The sequence below is a fragment of the Phasianus colchicus genome, chromosome 18 (genome assembly GCF_987193195.1).
Source record: "Phasianus colchicus chromosome 18, bPhaCol1.hap1.1, whole genome shotgun sequence".
Classification (NCBI taxonomy): domain Eukaryota; kingdom Metazoa; phylum Chordata; class Aves; order Galliformes; family Phasianidae; genus Phasianus; species Phasianus colchicus.
The window spans coordinates 9,469,377-9,488,918 of NC_143453.1; the positions used below are offsets into that span (position 1 = coordinate 9,469,377).

Sequence of the window (19,542 nt, forward strand, 5' to 3'; positions counted from 1 at the left end):
TTTTGTTGTTGTTACAAATAGTTCATAATGGAAAAAACTACCGGAGCTACTTAGATTTGTTCAGTAGTTAACTACTTGTCTTCCCTGAGATTCCTGTTTGCACAATCATGGCAGCAGAAATCTTTGTGATTTTACATAAGGAAATAATGTGCGAGACCTGTGGCTCTCAAAGGAGCAAAAAAAAAAAAAAAATATATATATATATATATATGGGAGAGAGCAGGGAAGACAAGGGCACTTCTTAAAATAAAACAAAGGAGCTATTGAGTCTGCATAATGTGCTTTTGCTAGGTTTCCTGAGCATCCTTGTTGAAGCAAGAGGCCACTGTGTTTTTTAGGATCACTTAAAAACTTCAAAACCCCACTTTCCCATTTACAAGCATTAGTGATGGGAGTAAGATACCATCCCAGACAGTGAATATACTGGGACAGTCTGCACCTCCCACTGCACATCAGAGACTTAATTTCCAGTAATGCTGAAGTCTCGACTGCTGCAATTACCACTGAACCTTCAGGTTCCTGGCAACTAGCAAAAGAATAGAGAAAGCAGTTATCTGGGTAACTAGGGAATTGAACACCAGAACAGCCTTCTGTTTTCCTGGCACATTAATATACAGTGATTATATACCCAGAAGACTATCAAAGTGTGTGGTGGGGCAAGAACACAGAGCAGAAATAATCTCAGATGTCTCTGAAGGAAGACTTCCCTTGAGAAAGGAAGTGGTCCTGAAATAGAACAGGTGTTTGTGTTTTGTAAGTGATGGATCATTGATTTCAGTCAGTCACATTTTACTAGACAGTGTGATGAAAATACTTTGTAGATAAACAAATGGCACATTTATGTTCTTCCTTTTCGTAGCAATGGGTGCATTCCAGAATTTACAGCAGTAATGGCTAGATACAAAGCTGGGGCAGATAACAGAAATAATGAAAAACCCACAAGAAATCCCAAGTCTCTGTATTATCTTTTGTCTTTTAGAGTATTAAATATTAAATAAGGAATTTGGGAAAGCAGTTCGTGTTGTTAATCTCTAGTTAGCAGAGTGGTCTGAAAAAGATTTTTGATTCAGTTTTAATAAGTTGAACGACTGAATCAGATTAAACTTTGTGATCCAGCAGTCACATCTTCAGTAAATTTTTTAGTACGTAGTGGCAAGTTTCTACTGTTGCTTACATTTGAGACACCTGTTAGGACATAAAGCAGATTTCTCAAAACTTCTTTGGCTGACATACTGTAACAGAAACAAAATGTTATTACTGATTAAAGTGCCTCTTCCAAAATCACTGGCATGCTGATTAAAGAAGAGATGTGATACAACTTCCTTCTGTGAGCTCATGAGATTGGCTTTCACTTAGTTTCCCTGAAGCAATTGTCTTTTTGCTTCTTGAACTCTAATCCTTTGCTGTTGATTGCCTGCTATTTAAGGTCTGATGTACACAGTGCTCACTTCATCTGTGTAGTTAGAGAAAACCTACACAGAAGTAAACTTACAGTGGAAACATGCAGGTGTAGTGTTGGCTTTGAGCTGTTTTGGGTTGCTAAACCACCAAATGTTTCAGGATGCTTTTGTAGCAGATGTAAGGGAATTCTAGAAGATAGGAATAAGAATTTGTATGTAAAAAGTGGGATTTGAAGGAGCTCAGAAGGGAGCATCAACAGGGCAGAATCTTTACAGGTTTACTGCTGAGAATGCATTTTCAATTGGAAAAGCTGTCGTAAAGGTTGCATACAAGTCTATAATTTGAAGGACAGAAAATACAATAATGCTATGTATTTTTCTAGTTTCTTCCACAGCACACTGAAAGCAAGAATTGAGCTATGGCTAGGAGGAGGGTTTTGCCTCAGGTTGGCAGGAGAACTTTGGCTTGCGTGTCAGTCATGGTAAGTTCTGTCCTGCTTCATGCAGAAAGAAGGATCCTGACTGCTAGTAGTTACTACTTGGATGAGATTAAAAACCATCAGTGTTTGATGTCCTAGTGAAAAATCTAGTGATGTAGGAATAAAATCCAGGTGTGCTGTTATGCAGTTAATTACTCTGTGTGCTTTTCTCATGAAGTGTTGTTTGAATTGGCAGCATTTCTAATGAGAGCTGCAGAAACTTAAAAAGCCAAAGGGACGTTTTTCTTCAGTTACTGAGGTTATGAGGTTTCTTGTTCTGCTTTTCTTTTTTATTATCGTGGTGTTTCTTATGATTCAGTAGAAGTTCTTTGAGTTGGTAATAGTGCTGTGGCTGGAAGGAAATGAAAAGAAAATGCAGAACAGAAGGAGGCTGAGCAAGACAAAGTTGTTCATGTTGTTATTTGCTATTTACAGGAGTTAAGTATGCCCAAAAAGTTACCTACTTAACGACAGTTTCCTGCTCGACATATGCTGCTAATATTGCATCAAGGGGGCTTATTTATGCTTTTGCATTAATAATGTCAAAAATGAGATTAAATAGCAGTTTGCATTAGTGGTGTCACTAATATTTCATACAACTGTTGCAATTAGGGCTTGTTGCTGCCTAAGGAGATACAGTAAGTCAAGCACATAAGCTGAAGGAAAGCTGGCAGAGCTGTTTCTGTTAAAAGATGAAGCTAAAACTTTCACATCTTAGGAAACGTTCTTCTTAGCCCACGTCAGATTCAAATACTGGTTCATGTGACAGCTAAGAGCTGATTCTGTAATTGCAGCTATGGAACAAAGATGTTTGCTACAGAATATTCAAGTCTGTTCCTGTCACTGCAAGCACATGCATCATCTGATCCAAAATTCACAGGAACCATGTTTCTTTCTGCAATCCAGATGGACAAAATAACCAAGTAAGATGAGTCATCTATGCTATGTGTGGTTGAGGCTGGTACAAATTTTTAGGAAGAATGACTCCAGTTTGGCTACAAGTTTTAGAAGTCTGCAGGTATCCCTGATAATTGCTGTTGGTAAGGAGAAATTGGTAGCATATCTAATTAGTTAGCATGGGCTAAATGAGCAAAATTAATGTACTCTTAACTCTCACATATAGGTTATTCCTTTTAGATTTCTGACCATAAAAGAAGAACATAGCATGGGAAACAGTACTTTTTATTTTTGCATTCCCTGATTAGACTTGGTAATTTCCATCTGACTAGAAGGAACTAGAACAAGAACTTGTGTGGAGTATACATTTCTTACCTGTCCTGCTGTAGATTAAATGGGAACAGATTTTTGGCTCTGAGCATAAATCTGGTTTGAATAGAAGGCAAGTCATGAAATGAGATAAACTCTGAACAGTAATACTAATCAAAACTAATCTTAAGGGAATATATATTACCTTTCAAGCAGCTGAAGGAATTTCTAGACATGTGTAGGTTCTTACATTTTGCTGTATTTCGTACTGTTTCCCATTAAGGCTAATTTCCTTGAACGTTTGTTCAAGACAGGTGTGAGCTCTATGCATTGAGTGTGTTCTTAACCTAAGATGACTGCAGGTACAGAGTGTTGTGTGTAACAGTATTAGTTTAATCCACTTTATTAATAACCATCCCCCCCTTCTGACCTGAGGGGACTTTTCTGACCTATTTTGCTCTCTGTGACTCCATTTGCACTCTCCTGTATGGGCACAGGTTCTTCCACAGGCATCTGTGCTCAGGTGATATGGAAATGGTTATCAGGAGGATGCAGCTTCTGGTTATTGCCTGGCTGGGCTGAATGTGAACCAGTGATCTGGAGGAGAGATGCTTTTTCATTTAGCCAAATCTTCTGAGCATTAATATGACTGGTGAGATGTGGGTGGTTGATACTTGAGGTCAAATGAAAAGGAGTTTTGTGAGGAGGAAAAAAATGCTAGCATGTTGTTAAGCTTATTGTGTAAGAGAACTATTCTCTGTGCTTATGGGATCATTTTCCCAAGATGTAATGTATGCATTGCTAGTGGCCTGCAGACTTAGTTTTGAATCCATGCGACTCTGTAAATGTAAAGTATACACTAATATCAGTTGAATTTGGCTGTAAAGAGTCCCATGGCTGCCTTTATTGTTGAGTGGAGTCCACGCACAGGAACTGCTTTCAATAATCTGAGATTTTTTTTCTTACTGTAGGTTTGGTATGATGTTAATCCATTTATTTATTCCGACTGTTTCCTTATTCTGTTACTTTAAAATAAGGACAGTAGAACATCTCTGCCTCCCACAAGTTCTTGGTGATAAGAACTACAAGATGACTGTGGCAGAAGGAAGGGATACCTGATTGCTGCAGATTGCCACAGCCAGCTGCTGTAGCATTTTGTAATACTTGGGCCAAGTCAGGACTAAGGCTCACAGGCAGAGAGCATGCAAGCAAATCTGCACTGTGGCTCCACTATAGCTGGTTCTAATTAGTCATTTTTATGAGCTCCAGAGTCAGACAAAAAATGAGGAGCCCTCCCCTTGTGTAGTTTCCTGTTTGCTGGGTGCATGTAAAAGAGATCTGGCTATGATGTATGTTAATAATGAGCTGATAATGTAAGCCAGCTGAGAGATGTGGAGTTAATCTGGTATGCTGCCAAGCGGGAGGTGAAAGATCAGGAACTGACTCATGTTGCCAAGACCTGGTCCTGTGGAGAAGGTCTGCCCATTAATAGATTAAGTTTCTCATTAGGACTGCACAGCATATGCTTACAGCTTTTGGGTTTCAAGATGAAACCAAACACCAGTAAAAGCCTGCTGAACGGAGTGGCAGATTTACTGGTAAATAAAGGATTAAAGGAATGCTTGGCAGGGTTGTTGGACTGGAAACCTGACTGGCCTTTGAAGATTACTCCATATTGTAGGTCCTCCCTTAACGTAGATACCAGGCAGAAGCTGGTTCTGCTCTTCACCATTGTTAGTCCTTGTAAGAGCCTTATTCATCAAGGATGTGTGATGCTTATGTCTGTCTTTTAAGCCAAACACATGCAATTGACTCTAAAGCATCACAAATAAGTTGAGAAGCCTGCTGTAAAAAAAAAAAAAAAAAGCTCCCCTACTGCCCTTTGCAGCCCTTGCCTTTCCGTGGGGAACAAGTACCGTGCATTAGTTTTCCCAGTGAGCAGCTCAGTATTTACAGCACTTCTGAACTACTTGTTCTCTTCTGTTTTGAATGATGATCTCCAGCAGGCTAGCACAATTGCCTGCTTGGTTTACAGCATGCAATGTTTATTACAGTTAGACATGAATGCAGAGCATGCACCGCTAAACAAGTTCAGCAGACTTGTATTTAGACAGGTTTAAATGGACTTATAAATACACACACACACACTCTGGGGCCTTAGGATGGCACTGGCTTTATATTCCTGTACTGAAAGGAAAGATTATTTCCATTTGTCTTGTCATTCATTATGCATCCCCAAAATTCTCTTGTACTCCTCAGCTTCAGCTGACTTGCCTTACCTGGGGAAACGTGGTGTCAAAACTGCAAGATAGGCTTTGTAAAATGGTCAGTGTTTGACCAGCGAATAGCAAAGTGCTTTTAGCATAGAGGAGTTAAGAGCAAGAAGTATCTCTATTGTCATGTTAAGCTATGAAGGAAACAAAACTGCAAATGCTGGAAGCAGCAGTGAATTTTACCTTAATGTTCATCCAACGAAAGGGTTTTATTTGCTCCAGCCTGGCTAGAAGAAGCAACAAGTATCTTTAATCATTGTTAAAATTGTACTGTGTTGGTACCAACGTCCCAACAAAGCCTTTTTTGAAGCAAGACCTCTGCCTTCAGTAAAGTTAAAATAGGGGGAAGGTATGGAGCTTCTTCCTTGCTCACGTGAGGCAGTATGACATCATACAGAAAGGAACAGTATTTGTGTATGCACAAATACACAGTGTGTGTGCTTCTACATACAAAGTATGTATTTCACCATAATGATTTACTATTTTTACATATAAATGTTGTTCATTTCTTTTGATGTAAATTAGAACTGACAAAAGGATATTATTACCTCTAAAGAAGTCCATATCTGGTAATATAGGCTGAACCATGATTGTGGAGTACACTGGGAACTTGAATTTACAGATTTTAATTTCACTCGTGAAGCACTCTTATCTTTTGTGGTCAGTGATAAAGTTCTTAAGGCAGAGAGAACACAGTCTGAGAACCAGCAGTTGAGGCCCCATGTAGATCAGTGGGAGTGTACATGTGGGCATACAGAAGCATGCAACAGGATTGTCTGTGTTACCATAGGAGTGCAGGAAGCTTCCCTCCCTCTGTGTTAGCATGGGCAGCCTGCACTGCCCAGCATTGGGTTTGCCTGCATGTGGGGGCTTGTGGGCCACCCATGGCAGGGAATGAAGCTATGCCCAAAGCCAGGCTTTTGCAGCTTTTTGGACTTGGAGTATGCCTTGGTCTTGCAGGCTCTTGCTGATAATAGAGCCCTTAATGTTTCTGATTAAATTGGTTGCTTTTATTCGGCTGTAGCCCCTTCCTCTGCTGCTTGCTCCTCTGTCACTGGAGCCAATGCAAAGCCAAAAGTGTGTGAGTGCAGCCAGTGCTGTCAGTAGAGAATGGACAGCGTTCATTGTATTGAGACATTGTTAGCCAGCCACATCAGCTTCCCTGGTCCTTAGGGAGCAGATTAAAATACTCCTAATGTTTAATAGCATAAATCCTAAGGAGATCTTATGTAAATATATTCAGTGAGCACTCATTAATTTCCCTTGAGAGCCAGGTTGAATGAAGATGCTTTTCAAAGAAAGGAAAAAATTATCTGTAAGGACTGCACCTGTTAGGAAAAAAACGTAGGAGATATTTGTATGTTAAGCTGAATTAGGAATCTGTGGCAGGGACTTGGGGGAGAAGGGAGGTTTGTAAGTTACATTAGGAAAGGACAAAAATAGGACTTAAGTGTATAGCAAGGCTCTATTTCATTGATTTGCAGGGAGGTCTTGCCAATTCTTGAGCAACAACACTTTAGGAGCATGACATGTTCAACCTGTTAGAAAGGCAGTGCAGGGGTCTGTGTAATTTTGTGGCACTCAGCATAACATACTCTCATCCATCATGATTGTTTATCTTTGCCAATGACTTTAAGGATTCTAAAGAAGCAACAGCAAGGTAGGAATGGTAAAGTTGGTGTCCAAGCCCAGCATTGTTTTTGAAGTTAATAGTCTTAGGAGCATTTCTTGTAGGAAGACTGAGATCTTGGGAAAAGTTTCTACAGCACAGAGAAGCTGATGTAGTTCCTAGCTTGTTATCAGTGTCGGTAGCACCTGATGTGCTGGTGTCCAAGGTTACTGGCAGGTTGGATGCCACGGATTTCTTCTGCCTACCCATAGAGACAAGGTTATTGGTTTGCCTCTGAAACAGTGCTGCAAACCAGGTTGTACTCAGGGCTATTTCTGGTGCTCTTTTGTCCACCCAGTGTTCCTCAGGCTTAGTGCTGTTTCCAATTCCTCCCTTTGCTGCTTTTTCTTTTGTTAGGGACCTTTGGAAAGAAGGGGGGAAAGGCAACACAATTCTGAGGAATAGGCACTGCAAAAAGATCACATTTTTAAGTGATATCATCTTAAAAGGAGCTCTTAAAGATGCTGTGACCACAATAAAACCAGTGCTTTAGCCATCCCTTTTAATTAATCCCTCAAACAGTGTTTAACCAGATAGGTTTCTGCTTGGTTTCTGTCCCACTGCAGTTCTGGTATGGTGAGCTTCCTTTGTGCTCGGTGACAAAGAATTACTTAGAGGTTAAAGGTGACACTGAGTTCATTTCCTGAATGGGCAAAGCTGTCCCCCAAACCCAGCCTCACTTCTCTGTTAATCTCCTCATAAATCCTTATTGCATGTTTGAAATGGAGATGATTAGTGGAGTTGTAGCCAAGGTAGCGGGATATTCCAATGTGTTAAGTTTCAGCATTAAAGTATTAAAAATATGCATGCGTTCTATCTGTTACTGCTCCAAGTTTCCTTGTGCCAGACTGAGCAGCGACAAGTGTTGCCTTTTCATCTCAAATGAAGTTCTCTTGCAAATATTAAACTTTCAGGAAACAACTAGAAAAACAATCTCTGAGGGCTGGATTTGAAGCTCTAATGTCCCATACAGTTGTTCTGACCTTAAACAGAACTACATTGGTTAGGCAGTAGAGGTAACTTGTGGGTGATGTTCTGCATCAGTTAATCTCAGTTAGTACTGCTGTGGTCATTTTTGCCACAAATTAGATATTTTACTTCAAATTTACATGGACATCTACAGGCTCCAGACAGGAGAGGTAACTGCGTGTGAATCTCCACTAAGACTTGACAGACTGGAGTGTAATTTACAGGCATTTGCTACTGTTTTGCCAAGTTTCAGGCCTTCACCATGACTTGTACATTGTATTACCTTCTCAGACTTGCTTTGGTAGTTTAACCTGATACTCTTGAGGTGCAATGCTATGTTTTCTCTCCTGCTTCACTTACTGAATGCAGCTGATTGGATTTCTGTCTGCCAAGGTGCATCTCCCCAGAATGTGAAAGCAGTGCAGCTGCCATATGGTGTGACACTACTTTAGGCAGTCATCAGATTTTTTTTCCATGTGACCCTGTGTGTGGATCTTAAAAATTGAAACGTAAGTAGAAAAGCTTCAGCTTTGCAGATTTAGGACCTAATTTAAGGCAAACAAAACAAGTAGCCGTACAACAAGTACCGGGTAGGATGATGGAAATAGGTTTTTGCTAATAACATCTTTCTTCCTCTGAAAAGGAAGTCCCTCAAGACCATAAAATGAGAAGCCGAATGATTTATTGAAGGCAATTTAAAACTACTGCTAATCCAAGTCACTTTCCTTTAGGCAGTTATCAGTGCTCCTGTGTAAACGTGTTTGTTATGATGGTGTATCTAGAAAAAGTGCTATCAAAAGAATGAAACTGTTGTCCAGAAGTTTTGGATGCATCTTGCATGTTTGTTATCAACCCACCATTTCGGCCTGAAAACAGAAGGGCTGCGTTTGTGGATAAAAACATGTGAGTCTAAAGCTGTCTAACTGCTGTGCTCAGCTTTGATGAGAACTCCTGGAAAACTCAGTTTAGTTACTCTGTGCTTCAGTTATACATCTGTGTAGTGGGAAAGATTCCTGCATATATTCTGGTGATGCTTTTTTTTTTTACCCATTTTAACCACAGAATTATTCTCTATCAGATTATACCTAGCTCTCTAAGTAATGTCCCTTATGTTTGTGTAATGCAGAGCACAATGGAGACTAAATCTCAGTGTGTGCTTTTTGGCACTGATGTACTGCAGAGTCCTGTTGTTTGTCTCGTTTTATTTTTAATTGGCTTCTCAGGATGTACCTGCTTAACAAGAAAAACTATTTTTTTCTTACTGAATGGTAGGGGGAAAAAAAAGCATTGTAATTCGTTCATGGGATCTTCTGTCCTCTTTCACACCTGTGTAGCTGACAGCTCCATCCTGCACAGATCTGAGCACTACTCACGCTGAGCTTTTACTCTCAGTTCTTGTTGATTTTTTGTGGCTGTGGAAAGTGCTGAGCAAATTACACCATTCAGACTCTAGGACTCTAATCTCTTTTTAAACAAGGAGCTTGTGTAAAGCAATTTAATGTCTAAACAGAGGAGTGATGCCTATCAGCATCTAACAAAGACTTAAGCAGCAGAGAAAGCGCAGTGCTATTAAACAAGAGAAAGACACAGGACAAGGGGCTGGCACAGTGCCAAGGCCAAAGCAATTTGTTCAAGTGTTTGTAATTTGCACGTCCCCGTTTCTGCAACGCTTCGGTTTATTTATTTTGCTGAGAGATTAATGTAATTGATCGCTGTGATGGTCTGACCACGGGCTCAGAATTTCGTGGGGGGATTCCACGCACCATCTTGTTGAGCTACGCTTGAGGCATTCTACAGAGACTTGTCTTTCAAAGAGTTGTACTCCCTCAAAAATGATGCATCTTTAGCAGTGTAAAAGCAGAATCCAAATCTCTGAAAAGTTGCTGGTTACATTAGAAAAAGCTGACTGTATTGTCTACTCTTCTTTGTGGCTACCACTTTGTCATTTCTCCTGTGTTGGTGCTGTATTTTAGTCAGTGGTCTGATTGGTCTTCTGATGAATTCAGTGTTTTGATCATAAATTAGTTGAACTTAGTGGTAGTTCCTCTTCTTTCATAGCTAGAGAAACTGGTTGTAGGGCTTTCCTATTGCTATTGTGTTTCCGAAAAAATTGGGAATAAACTCTGGATCTTGAATCCTTCTCTTTTCTACAGCTATCACATACAATCAGCTTAAGTATTATTTGCTTTGGACTTTGTAGTGCTGACACAATAAATGAACGCCAAATCCACGGAGTTGACCACAATGAGACAGGCAGCGTTGTAAGGAAAGGCCACTGTATGACATTTTGCTTCCTGTGTGTTGCTCTCAAGACACTGACATTTGCAGTTACTGGTAAGGGGTGGAAGACCTGGGCACGTGAATGGTGTCTGTATGGAAGGTTTTAGTATCTTATCTCTCAACAAAAGCTGTCTCTGGCAGATATTTGGTTCCAGATATTTATCATCGATTCTAAACAATAAAGTAGCTTAAACACTCAGAGGACCGTAGCACTACAGGCATTTGGTAATGTCAGCGCTGGCAGTGGGGGTTATTTGTGAAGCCTCCACTGACCTTTGCATCTATATGGTTGTTTTACAGACTTTTAAGGTCATCAGCTGTTCTGAGAAAACAAGTATATAGATTTCGATCTCGCATGTCTGACAGTCTTTGACTCATGTGTTTCAGTTATGTGACTTGAGGGTGATAGAGAAGATTGGTTTGCAATACGTGGATATTTTGGAATTATTTCAATCAAATGGTAACGTATAGAATTATGAGCTTCAAAAATGGAAGCTTTCAGGCTGCACCTAAAAGACTGGAACTGCATTTCTAATGTATGGCTTCCTGAAAGTTTTCATTTTGTGTTTCCAAGTTAAACAAAAATTAAGCTTAAAGTCTGTGAGAAGGCTTTGCATCACAAAACAGATATTTGTGTTGTACACATGTGCCTGTAGCCTCAGTAATCCTGAGGAAAATGGAGCAACCTAACAGATGTTGGATAATGCCTCGTACTGCAGAGATCTAATCCTGGTTTCTAATAGAGAAACACCAAACCAAGGGGTTTTTCTCAGAGTTAATGTTATTACCCCAGACAGCCTGCATCTTTCCAAACGTGCCAGTCCTCAACTCAAATCTTGGTTAGTTCTTGGGCTCTGTACCTTCCTCCCTAGCCATGCATTCCATCATCTAATCACAGGATGCATGAGTGTATGACACTTCCTTCTGTCTACTCTGAATTTCTGTCACTTAATGTCATTGAATGTTCCCTTGGCTTTTTAATGTTAAAGAAGTGCAGAAGTTCCTGGTGTATCTTTGTTATTTTAGATACTTTTGTCATATTCCTTAGCAGTTCTGAAATGACTGTTCTGCTTCTGCTGGAGGAAATACATGAAGTGTGTTTATTTGTACTGATCTATGAATGTCTGAGATTTACTGAAGATTTTGGCTGTTGTGAAATACAGGAGACAGATTCATTAGGGATATGTTTTTTGGTACATGAGAGAAACATATTTAATGGAATACCACGATAGTTTTCACTTAACAGTAAACCAAGAGAAATCAGGTATTCTGTCATACTGAAATGAAATAGGAAATTTGTACATAAAAACTGATTATATTGTCTCCTGACAATCCTTATCTGATGTAGCATAATTGAGTTCTGTAATCTATGCTAGGTTAAATTTCATCTCTGTCTGGGCTTAAATATGTCTGGTTGGTTACCAAGGCTGTCTGTTCCCATATATGTGAATAGGGAATACGTTGTTCCAAGTCAATCAAAAAAACACTGCAATTATATACTTATCCTTGGACTTTGGGTCTCAGTTTAAAGAAACCTGGATTCTAAAAAAAACCTGAGAAAATGGTTAGCAATCATTTATTTGATGAAATTGCCCTCTCTGGGTGCTCACAATATCTGTGACTAGACTGTAATTTTCCTCAAACATGTTCACTGTATGGATTTCTTTGACAGATTTGTTTCCACAGTTTATTTTTAACTTCACAAATTGGTCTCAAGCATTCACTGTAAGCATTTGACACTTGACACTGCCGATGTACAATTAGTCAAAGAGCCTCTCTGTTCTCTCACTGGATGAGAAAGCATATCTGATGGGCAAGCATGAGAAATAGAAAACATGGCTTCTGCGATTACCCTGTCATGTCAGTTTTCCAATTGGTTTTTTGAATGGTAATAGATCGATAGATTTTAAGCCAGGAAGGAGTGCTTGTGTTTCAGTACAGGGATAGCTAAAGCCTAACTGAGCTGAAAAAAAACTTGTCTTTCAGACACGAATCCTGTCTAGATAGGAAGAAACAGACAAGCCAATATTCCTGCCCATGACCATTACTCATGCAGTGGTTAATCGAACCTCACAGTTAAGTGTTCCATATCTTTAATTTGAGTTTCTTTGATATTTATTTTTTTATTCATAGTAATAGTTATTACTATTTTAAGTTCCAGCCTACCTTTCTAACAGGAAAATATCCTTTGAACTCCCTTTTCTGAACTTCTAGAGAGTATGAGAGTACAACTAAGGTCATCCTGAAGTCTAAATGAATATTTCTGGGCACTTATTTCTTGCACTACTTGCTGAGTTGTAGTTCTAAGAAAATTACTTGCTGCAACTATGAAGTGTGGAACCAATATATAGAAAAGTAGGGGAAAATGAACAAGCAAACATAGCTGTTCATGTTTTGTGGTAAAGGAAATGTCCTGGTTGAAGCGTAGCTTTTCTACTCAGATTCTTTCCCTATTCTGCATTTGCCAAGTTGAAATATGCAATTGTTCTGCTGTTGCATGGGCAGGTTTGGACCAGGGGAAAGTCACAGATAGGAGAAGATGGCTGGTATAATAACCTGATAGTAAGAATAGCGTTTCTATGTGTAGGGGTAACACAAAAATGGGGATCCATAGTAAGAAGGAGAGTTTAAGTTTTTACACATTTGGGGTGATGCTGTAAATAAGGAATATTAGTTTTTGTTGAAAAATCTAATGGCATGAAATTAGGGCAAAAAAAATCAAATCAGTATGTTGCAGCATTCTGTTACAGGTATGTTTAGGCATGGAGGGACTATTCAGAGGGTAAAGCAGTAACCAAAAAGAAGACAAAGATCCTGCCTTGGAATTCTTAGTTGAAGCTTCAGGTGTACTGATGTGGCTGGGCTGATAGAAAGCATGGAAGCTTGTCAATCTGTTTTCATATGGTTTGTTTCCTGGAAAGAATATTTGTAAGTGTGCCTTTTTGAAGACTATACAAGGAGCAGATCGATCCTCACATTAGTCCTCCTGTGCATAGAGAAATAGCTTCTGCTTCCATCCAGCTTTCTCTGGCTTGGAGCCTCCTGGCTGCAGAATGGGCACATGGTTTCCTTGAAGGCTCAGTGGCCCATCAGACTTCAGTCAGCGATGATGCATGGCCATTGGCTGGTAACCTACCACCCACATTCTAAATTCCTAATTCTTCAATCCAGAAGAAATTTGTTTCAAACCAACCGCATAAAAGGACGGCTTAAAAATATTAAGCCTTTATCACTGTTCCAGTGAATCCAGCACCCAGGGCTTCAGCTCCATGTGAAATTCCAAAATGAAATTCCTCTGATGCTAGTCTCCAGGAAAGAATACTTCAGATCAAAATTCACCATTTCATATCCATCTCCAAAAATGGACTTGCTAGGTTACAGGAATTTGAGCTGGCTTGTTACACTGGAGCCAGTGATGTGTTTAGCAGATGCCTTGTTAGGTTTTGATGAAGTGCTGCAGAAGCATGAGATGCCAAAAGGAGGATTAGGAAGTCACAAGGTTGTTATAAAGGAGTAATTACTTGTAAGTCTTAACATTTTGTTCTTGTCTAATAGTAGCTTTGTTTGATGGTTCTCTATCTCTTCAATGCTGGATTTCATCTCTGGACAACTTGCAACTCTTATTCAATACACGAGGGTAAAGCACTACCAGTTTTATCAGAAAAAGGCTTGAAGTGTTTAAATAGATTGTCTAAAGTACAGCCATTGCTATACAATTATAGTACTCCATTAAGTACAAAATGACAGTGGGTAGAAATCTTTGGACTATGATGAAGAAGCAAAGGTTTTTTTTTCCTCCTGTCACTCTGGCCAAATAGATTTTGCTGTTCTCCTTCAGCTTACTAGAGTGGAAGTTGCATAGCTGTTTTCCTTAATATTGGGTCAGGTCCTACATACCTTATGCATATGATTAATTCAGGGTAAATGAAAAAGTGAGACCACTGTCAGTCTGAGCATAATATGCTACAGATAAAGTCCTGGAAATGGCAGGAAAACAGCTGCTAAGTTTCAAGCATACATCCTGATAACAGCTCTTTGAAATCAGGAGTTCGCTCCTCTCTGCAACCTGCTGGGTTTATTTCTATTTCTGCTCTTTCAGCAATAGCTAAGGCGCCAGTTCTAGAGAACCTCTTCAGCAAAACTTACCTGGAGTGGCACCTGGAAATTCCTTTCCAGCAGAATTTAAAAGTATGCCAAAGGATAGAGACCTATAGGATTGAAACTGTGCTAAACCAGTGTTGTATTATGGCTCTACTTGATAGAGAAAGTGTGCTGGCAATTCGCTTTGTGCTGGTATTCCCACTGAGAGTTCTGATTCTCCTCCTCCTCCATGTTTGTTCCCTTTTCCTTAATTGCTCACACCTGCCTTCCAAAGCTATTCAGTTCCTCAGCCCTGACTAGTGGCAGTGTACACTGCTGTGTGCATGCTCAGCAAGATTGCAGAGAAGTTCTCTGTCAACAGTAGCCATTGGTGTAATGACAGATATTGATTATTTATTACTTGCGAACATTTAATTAAATTTGACTGGATAATTAGCATGCTAGCAGCTAGAAGGGCAGTGAATCTATTATTTGAAAAAAAATCCCACTGACCCTTATAGGAAAGCTGACAAAATGGGCTTTTAAGAGCTCTTTAGATGCTTCTGATTTTTAGTCAAGTCTGAGCAAGATGCAATGTCTTCACTATTGCTTTTATTTAACGTGGTAAATGAACCTTAAATCCTGACTCTGGGATCCTCCAAGGACATAGGAACTGACTTATGTTTGAGGGCAGGGTCTATTTTTGAGTACTAAAGACAGTCTAGCACTAGATGCACTTTCATTCAATTACCCTCTGTACCTACAATTAATCTCTTCATAACAAGTAGGGAAGAGGGCTGTGAGTATTAAGTAATCCACGTGTTGTAATAATGCTGTCCTCAATTCTTATCTACTTTAACTAGGTAATTTTCTCATTCATCTTGTTTGACACCAGTATATGTTGCCTGCCTGTTATAAAGATCAACAGCATTTTGGTCAAATGAAGTTTGGTACTTAGCTGAATCTCAGATTGGGCCAGTGTGTGCTATAATGCTGATGTCTGTTTCATGTGTGTATATAAAACAGACATATGGAAGTTATGTTACATATAATACACAAATATAAATGTGTAATGTGCATGCATTATTATATGTATTGAAATGTACGTAACTTTTGTATGTAACAAACATAAACTTTTTACATATGTAAAGCACTTGTTGAGATATTCCTAGCCTGTGATGTGTGTGATCAAACAACTTAGAAAGCTGACTTACTGACAACATAAACCTGTAAAGGTGTGGATTTTGTGCTGGAAATAGTAGTGCAAGGGCAAGGTTTCTTGACAGAGGAAGAGAATAAAATGGGATGTGTCAGTTCTTAGAAAAGCAATTTCTGTTTTTGGCTGTAGAGCAAAAACTGTCTTTGATTTCCTGGCAGCGTTCATTACAGGGATAGCAATGAGCAGACTTGGGGGAGCTGAGGTTCAGTGCACCTTACCGATGTGCTGTGAGTGAATAGAAAGATTGCATAGGCAGGAGTGAAGTTTAACTGGGTGGAAATTTAAAAGGGCTGGGGGTAGGGGTGGTGGGTTTGATGGGGAAAATGGCCCTGCTGGTAGTTTAATACACCCTGTTTGATCATGAATTGCTTTTGGGAAGCTTTGGCTCCCGTTTGTGGCAAGTATGTAAGAGAACTGGTGTGTGCAAACTTGCATGTTTGTTTGGTCTATTGTTAGGGAGATGAGGCACTGTGTAGGAGTGAAAAGTAATCTGTTCATTTCTCATCCAGATGACTGTCAGTGTTCAAAGAGCTGCTGCAGCAAAGCCAATTCCTCCATGTGATTTGTGTGTGTGTGTGTGTGTTAGGAAAGCACTGCTGCAGTTCGGCTGTGTAAAATAGCTATTGGGACAGCCATTGATCCTGCTGAGCAAACCTTCCTCCTCCTACTTCCAGGTGGTGGGGAAATACTGAAGGTCAGCCTAAACACAGAGGGGCACAAGATTTCCTTGCCTTCAGTTGAAGGACACGTGCAGCAAAGGACTGAGTCTCACAAGGACATGTCATACAGCAGCAGTTAAAAGAATGAAGTGCACTGCTTCAGTTCTGCTGTCTGAATATTGGTGGAAACAATCACCTGTGTGTGCGGATGTGTAATAAAACTAAAACTATGATCAGTGCCAGATAGCACTCAAGTCTGACTTGCTTTTCTTTTGTGCGCGTAATGCATATAAAATTGGCTATATGTAAAGATTTAGCTACACTGTATATATTTTTTTGCATCTAATGATAGACCCTGGCTCCTTGGTTAGCTCTGTGAAACTTTGTAATAAACATTTCTTTGAGCCTATAAGCAGATTTGATCTAACCAACGTCACCTTTTCTTTTATTAGTGGCAGAGAGTCGAGGGGTCTTGGACAATAATCAGAGATTTTCTTCTTCACCAACTTACCTACCTGTGAGCTACCGCATCTTCAGTGCAGAGACCTCTTTCTTCCTCAAAGAAGCCAACCAAGACTTCATGAGAAATTCCAGTTTGCAATCCAGGGTGGAATCATTCTTCCCATATAAAGCCAAGAGACCTCCTGTGTTAAATGCCAGCTATGGACCTTTTTCCATTGAACAAGTTGTGCCCCAGGACCTAATGATAACTTCCAGCTTCTTTGGATCTGCTAACAAGTTCACCTATAACTGGAAACTTAAGGCCTACATAATGAGTGACAAAATCTACCCTAGCAAGCCCAAAGTCCAGGTCCTGTTCTACATTGTGGGCAGGGACTGGGATGACTACAGCACGACGGAGAGGCTGCCCTGCCTGCGGGTGTTCGCCTTCCGAGAGACGCGGGAAGTCAGAGGCAGCTGCAGGCTGAAGGGGGACCTGGGGCTGTGTGTGGCAGAGCTGGAACTGCTGCCAGGCTGGTTTAACCCCCCCACCGTTGTCACAGGTCGTAAGAAACCACTTGATCTTTCTGAAGGGAGCCCTGTGGAGCTTTACTACACTGTCCAACCAGGAGATGAGAAGGGAGAGTGTACTGCTGAGGATGTAAGGAAGGGAAATGCTATCCGGCCAGGAAAAGATGGCATGGATGAAACCATGTCCCACTTACAGCGGATTGGATCAATCAGCCTCTATCGAGGCCAGGAGACTTCTCAGCTAACTGAACTACGGCTGGATGGCAACATCGTCGTCTGGCTGCCCTCAAAGCCTGTCAAACAAGGAGAGGTGGTGAATGTTTATGTGACAATTGCCAACAATTCTACGGTGGATCAGTTCATACTCAGGTACAGTAGATTCTTTTTCCTGTTTCTGATGTGATAGCACACTTGGGGGTAGTGGGCAAATCTAAATCAATTTAGTGTTTACCCACATTGCGTATTTTTCTTCAGGTGAATATTACACCTAATCATTGAAGTCCTTTGTTTTCCTTCATAAACACTGAGAAGAGGGCTTGAAAGCCTCTGTCACTAGGAGTCATTTAACATGTATGCCATGCCTCTTAACACATGTCAATATCATGCAGTAAAATACAGAATACGGTAACTTGCTGCTTTAGTGGTGCCATTTCTGTGGAATAGCAGGCAGTAAGGCACCAGGAAAGTTCTCTGTTTTACAGAGCTTTTAAAACTTGCCTTTTGTTGCACAGGCATAGTTCAAACGTAGCAAAACTTCAATTACTTGCTTTTTTCTAAGTGCTCTGACAGTGCTTTGCCTCTCCCACACAGAGTGGGTTTTGTTATGAGAACTTTTTAGAGAGGGGTTTAACTGTCTCCTTATAGTTAAGCATCGTTTGTCGTTGCCAATATGTATTTCCTTTGAAATAAATCCTGATGCGTTTGATATTGCCATTGATTGTAAAGGACTGTTAGAAATAACTGCAATTATTTTGGGCAGGTATGGTGAAAGCAGTACCTCTGAACATAAGAAACACCCTACTGGGTCAGATCACTTTCATTTCCTTCTATAGCAGTTTCCCTATCAACGAAATGGAAATCCTTTGAGGATGACAGGCTAGAAAACTTGTTAATCACTGAAATATTTTATGTATTTTTTTTTTCTTTTGGTTACCAGGCTTTGAATTCAAGGGAAATCTCCACGGTGATAAATAACAATTGCTCTTTAAAGCCTCAGGGAATCAGAGTTTCCCAAAAGATTCTACACATGAAAGTATTTATTTCTAAGGCTTATATGAATTAGATTAATACATAGTTGACAACTACCAAGGAGAATAGCCTTTAGAGCAGGAAGCGTCGCTTGGCAGATAAAAGGCTTTTATTTAAAAAAGGGGATTTGAGTTATCCCAGAATCATTCTAATGTTTGCAGCTTTGGTTAAGTTGGTGAGATAATCTCTCAGACACCTGTTTACTGAGTGAAACCTCCATTACAGAAGTCTTTTCTGACTGTGCTGCTTATCTTTTATTGAAAATCCTTTTTCATGAAATAGTAGAAACAGGATGCTATTCCACGTAACAAGCATAGCTGTGGTGAAAGAAGAAATCCAAAGGCAATGAACTGGATATTTGCTGGGTGGATGGGAGAGGAGGGGATCACCCTTTGAAGGTCTGTTTCAGTCTTTATCTTCCTGAAAAGCGAGTTGAAGATGAAACAAGCTTGTTGCAATCTGATGATGTATTTCTTTGCTCTGAAATGAATCTGCCTAGGCAAGGATTGCATTAGCATGCTGAGAGGTACGATTTCTGTCTATCATCCAGAAATGGTATATGGGATATCAGTAGTGTCACTTGCTGTTATGGACAAAATGAATTATTTTTGGTTTTGAGAACAGATAACTGATTTATTTGAAGTAAATAGTCTGACATTTGTTGGTATATCGATCTGTGTTATCATAAATGCAGAGCTCAGGCCATGTTTTCATGTTGAAACACTTCTGGTGAAAAAGATTTGCATTTTTTTTTTTTGCTTAAAATTCATTTTGAACGAGACACAAAGACATGAGAGGTGGAAGAGATGAAGATTTTAAGTTCTTTGCTAACTTCCAGTGGAGGTGGAGAGGTGGTATTTGTTTTTCTTTCCTTTGAGAGAGAGGAGAAAGCACACCAAATCACAGTGATTTTCAGAAAGCAAGTCAGTCCTGTGGTACATCTCAAACCTATGTCAATATTCCAAAACAGCTGTCAGTTTTGAAAACATTGTCTTGCAGGCACGTTATAATTTCATATCTACTGAAGATGCTGATCTGTGCAGGTAAGGCATCAAGTGGAAGCTTTGGTAGGCATGAATGAGTAATTC

At 39.9% G+C, this 19,542-nt stretch overlaps 1 protein-coding gene across 2 annotated transcripts in view; it reads left to right on the plus strand.

Annotated features, from left to right (window-relative positions):
* The window catches only part of TMEM132C (transmembrane protein 132C), a 179,964-nt gene that overhangs the window by 34,289 nt on the left and 126,133 nt on the right, over positions 1–19,542 (plus strand). Inside the window, exon 2 of one of the 2 annotated variants that reach the window (XM_090152718.1) lies at positions 16,687–17,575. In XM_090152718.1, the coding sequence (XP_090008844.1) occupies positions 16,687–17,575 (889 nt within the window). Of the gene's footprint in view, positions 1–16,686; positions 17,576–19,542 lie in introns of those variants that run through there. The other variant, XM_090152721.1, reaches the window with a different exon arrangement.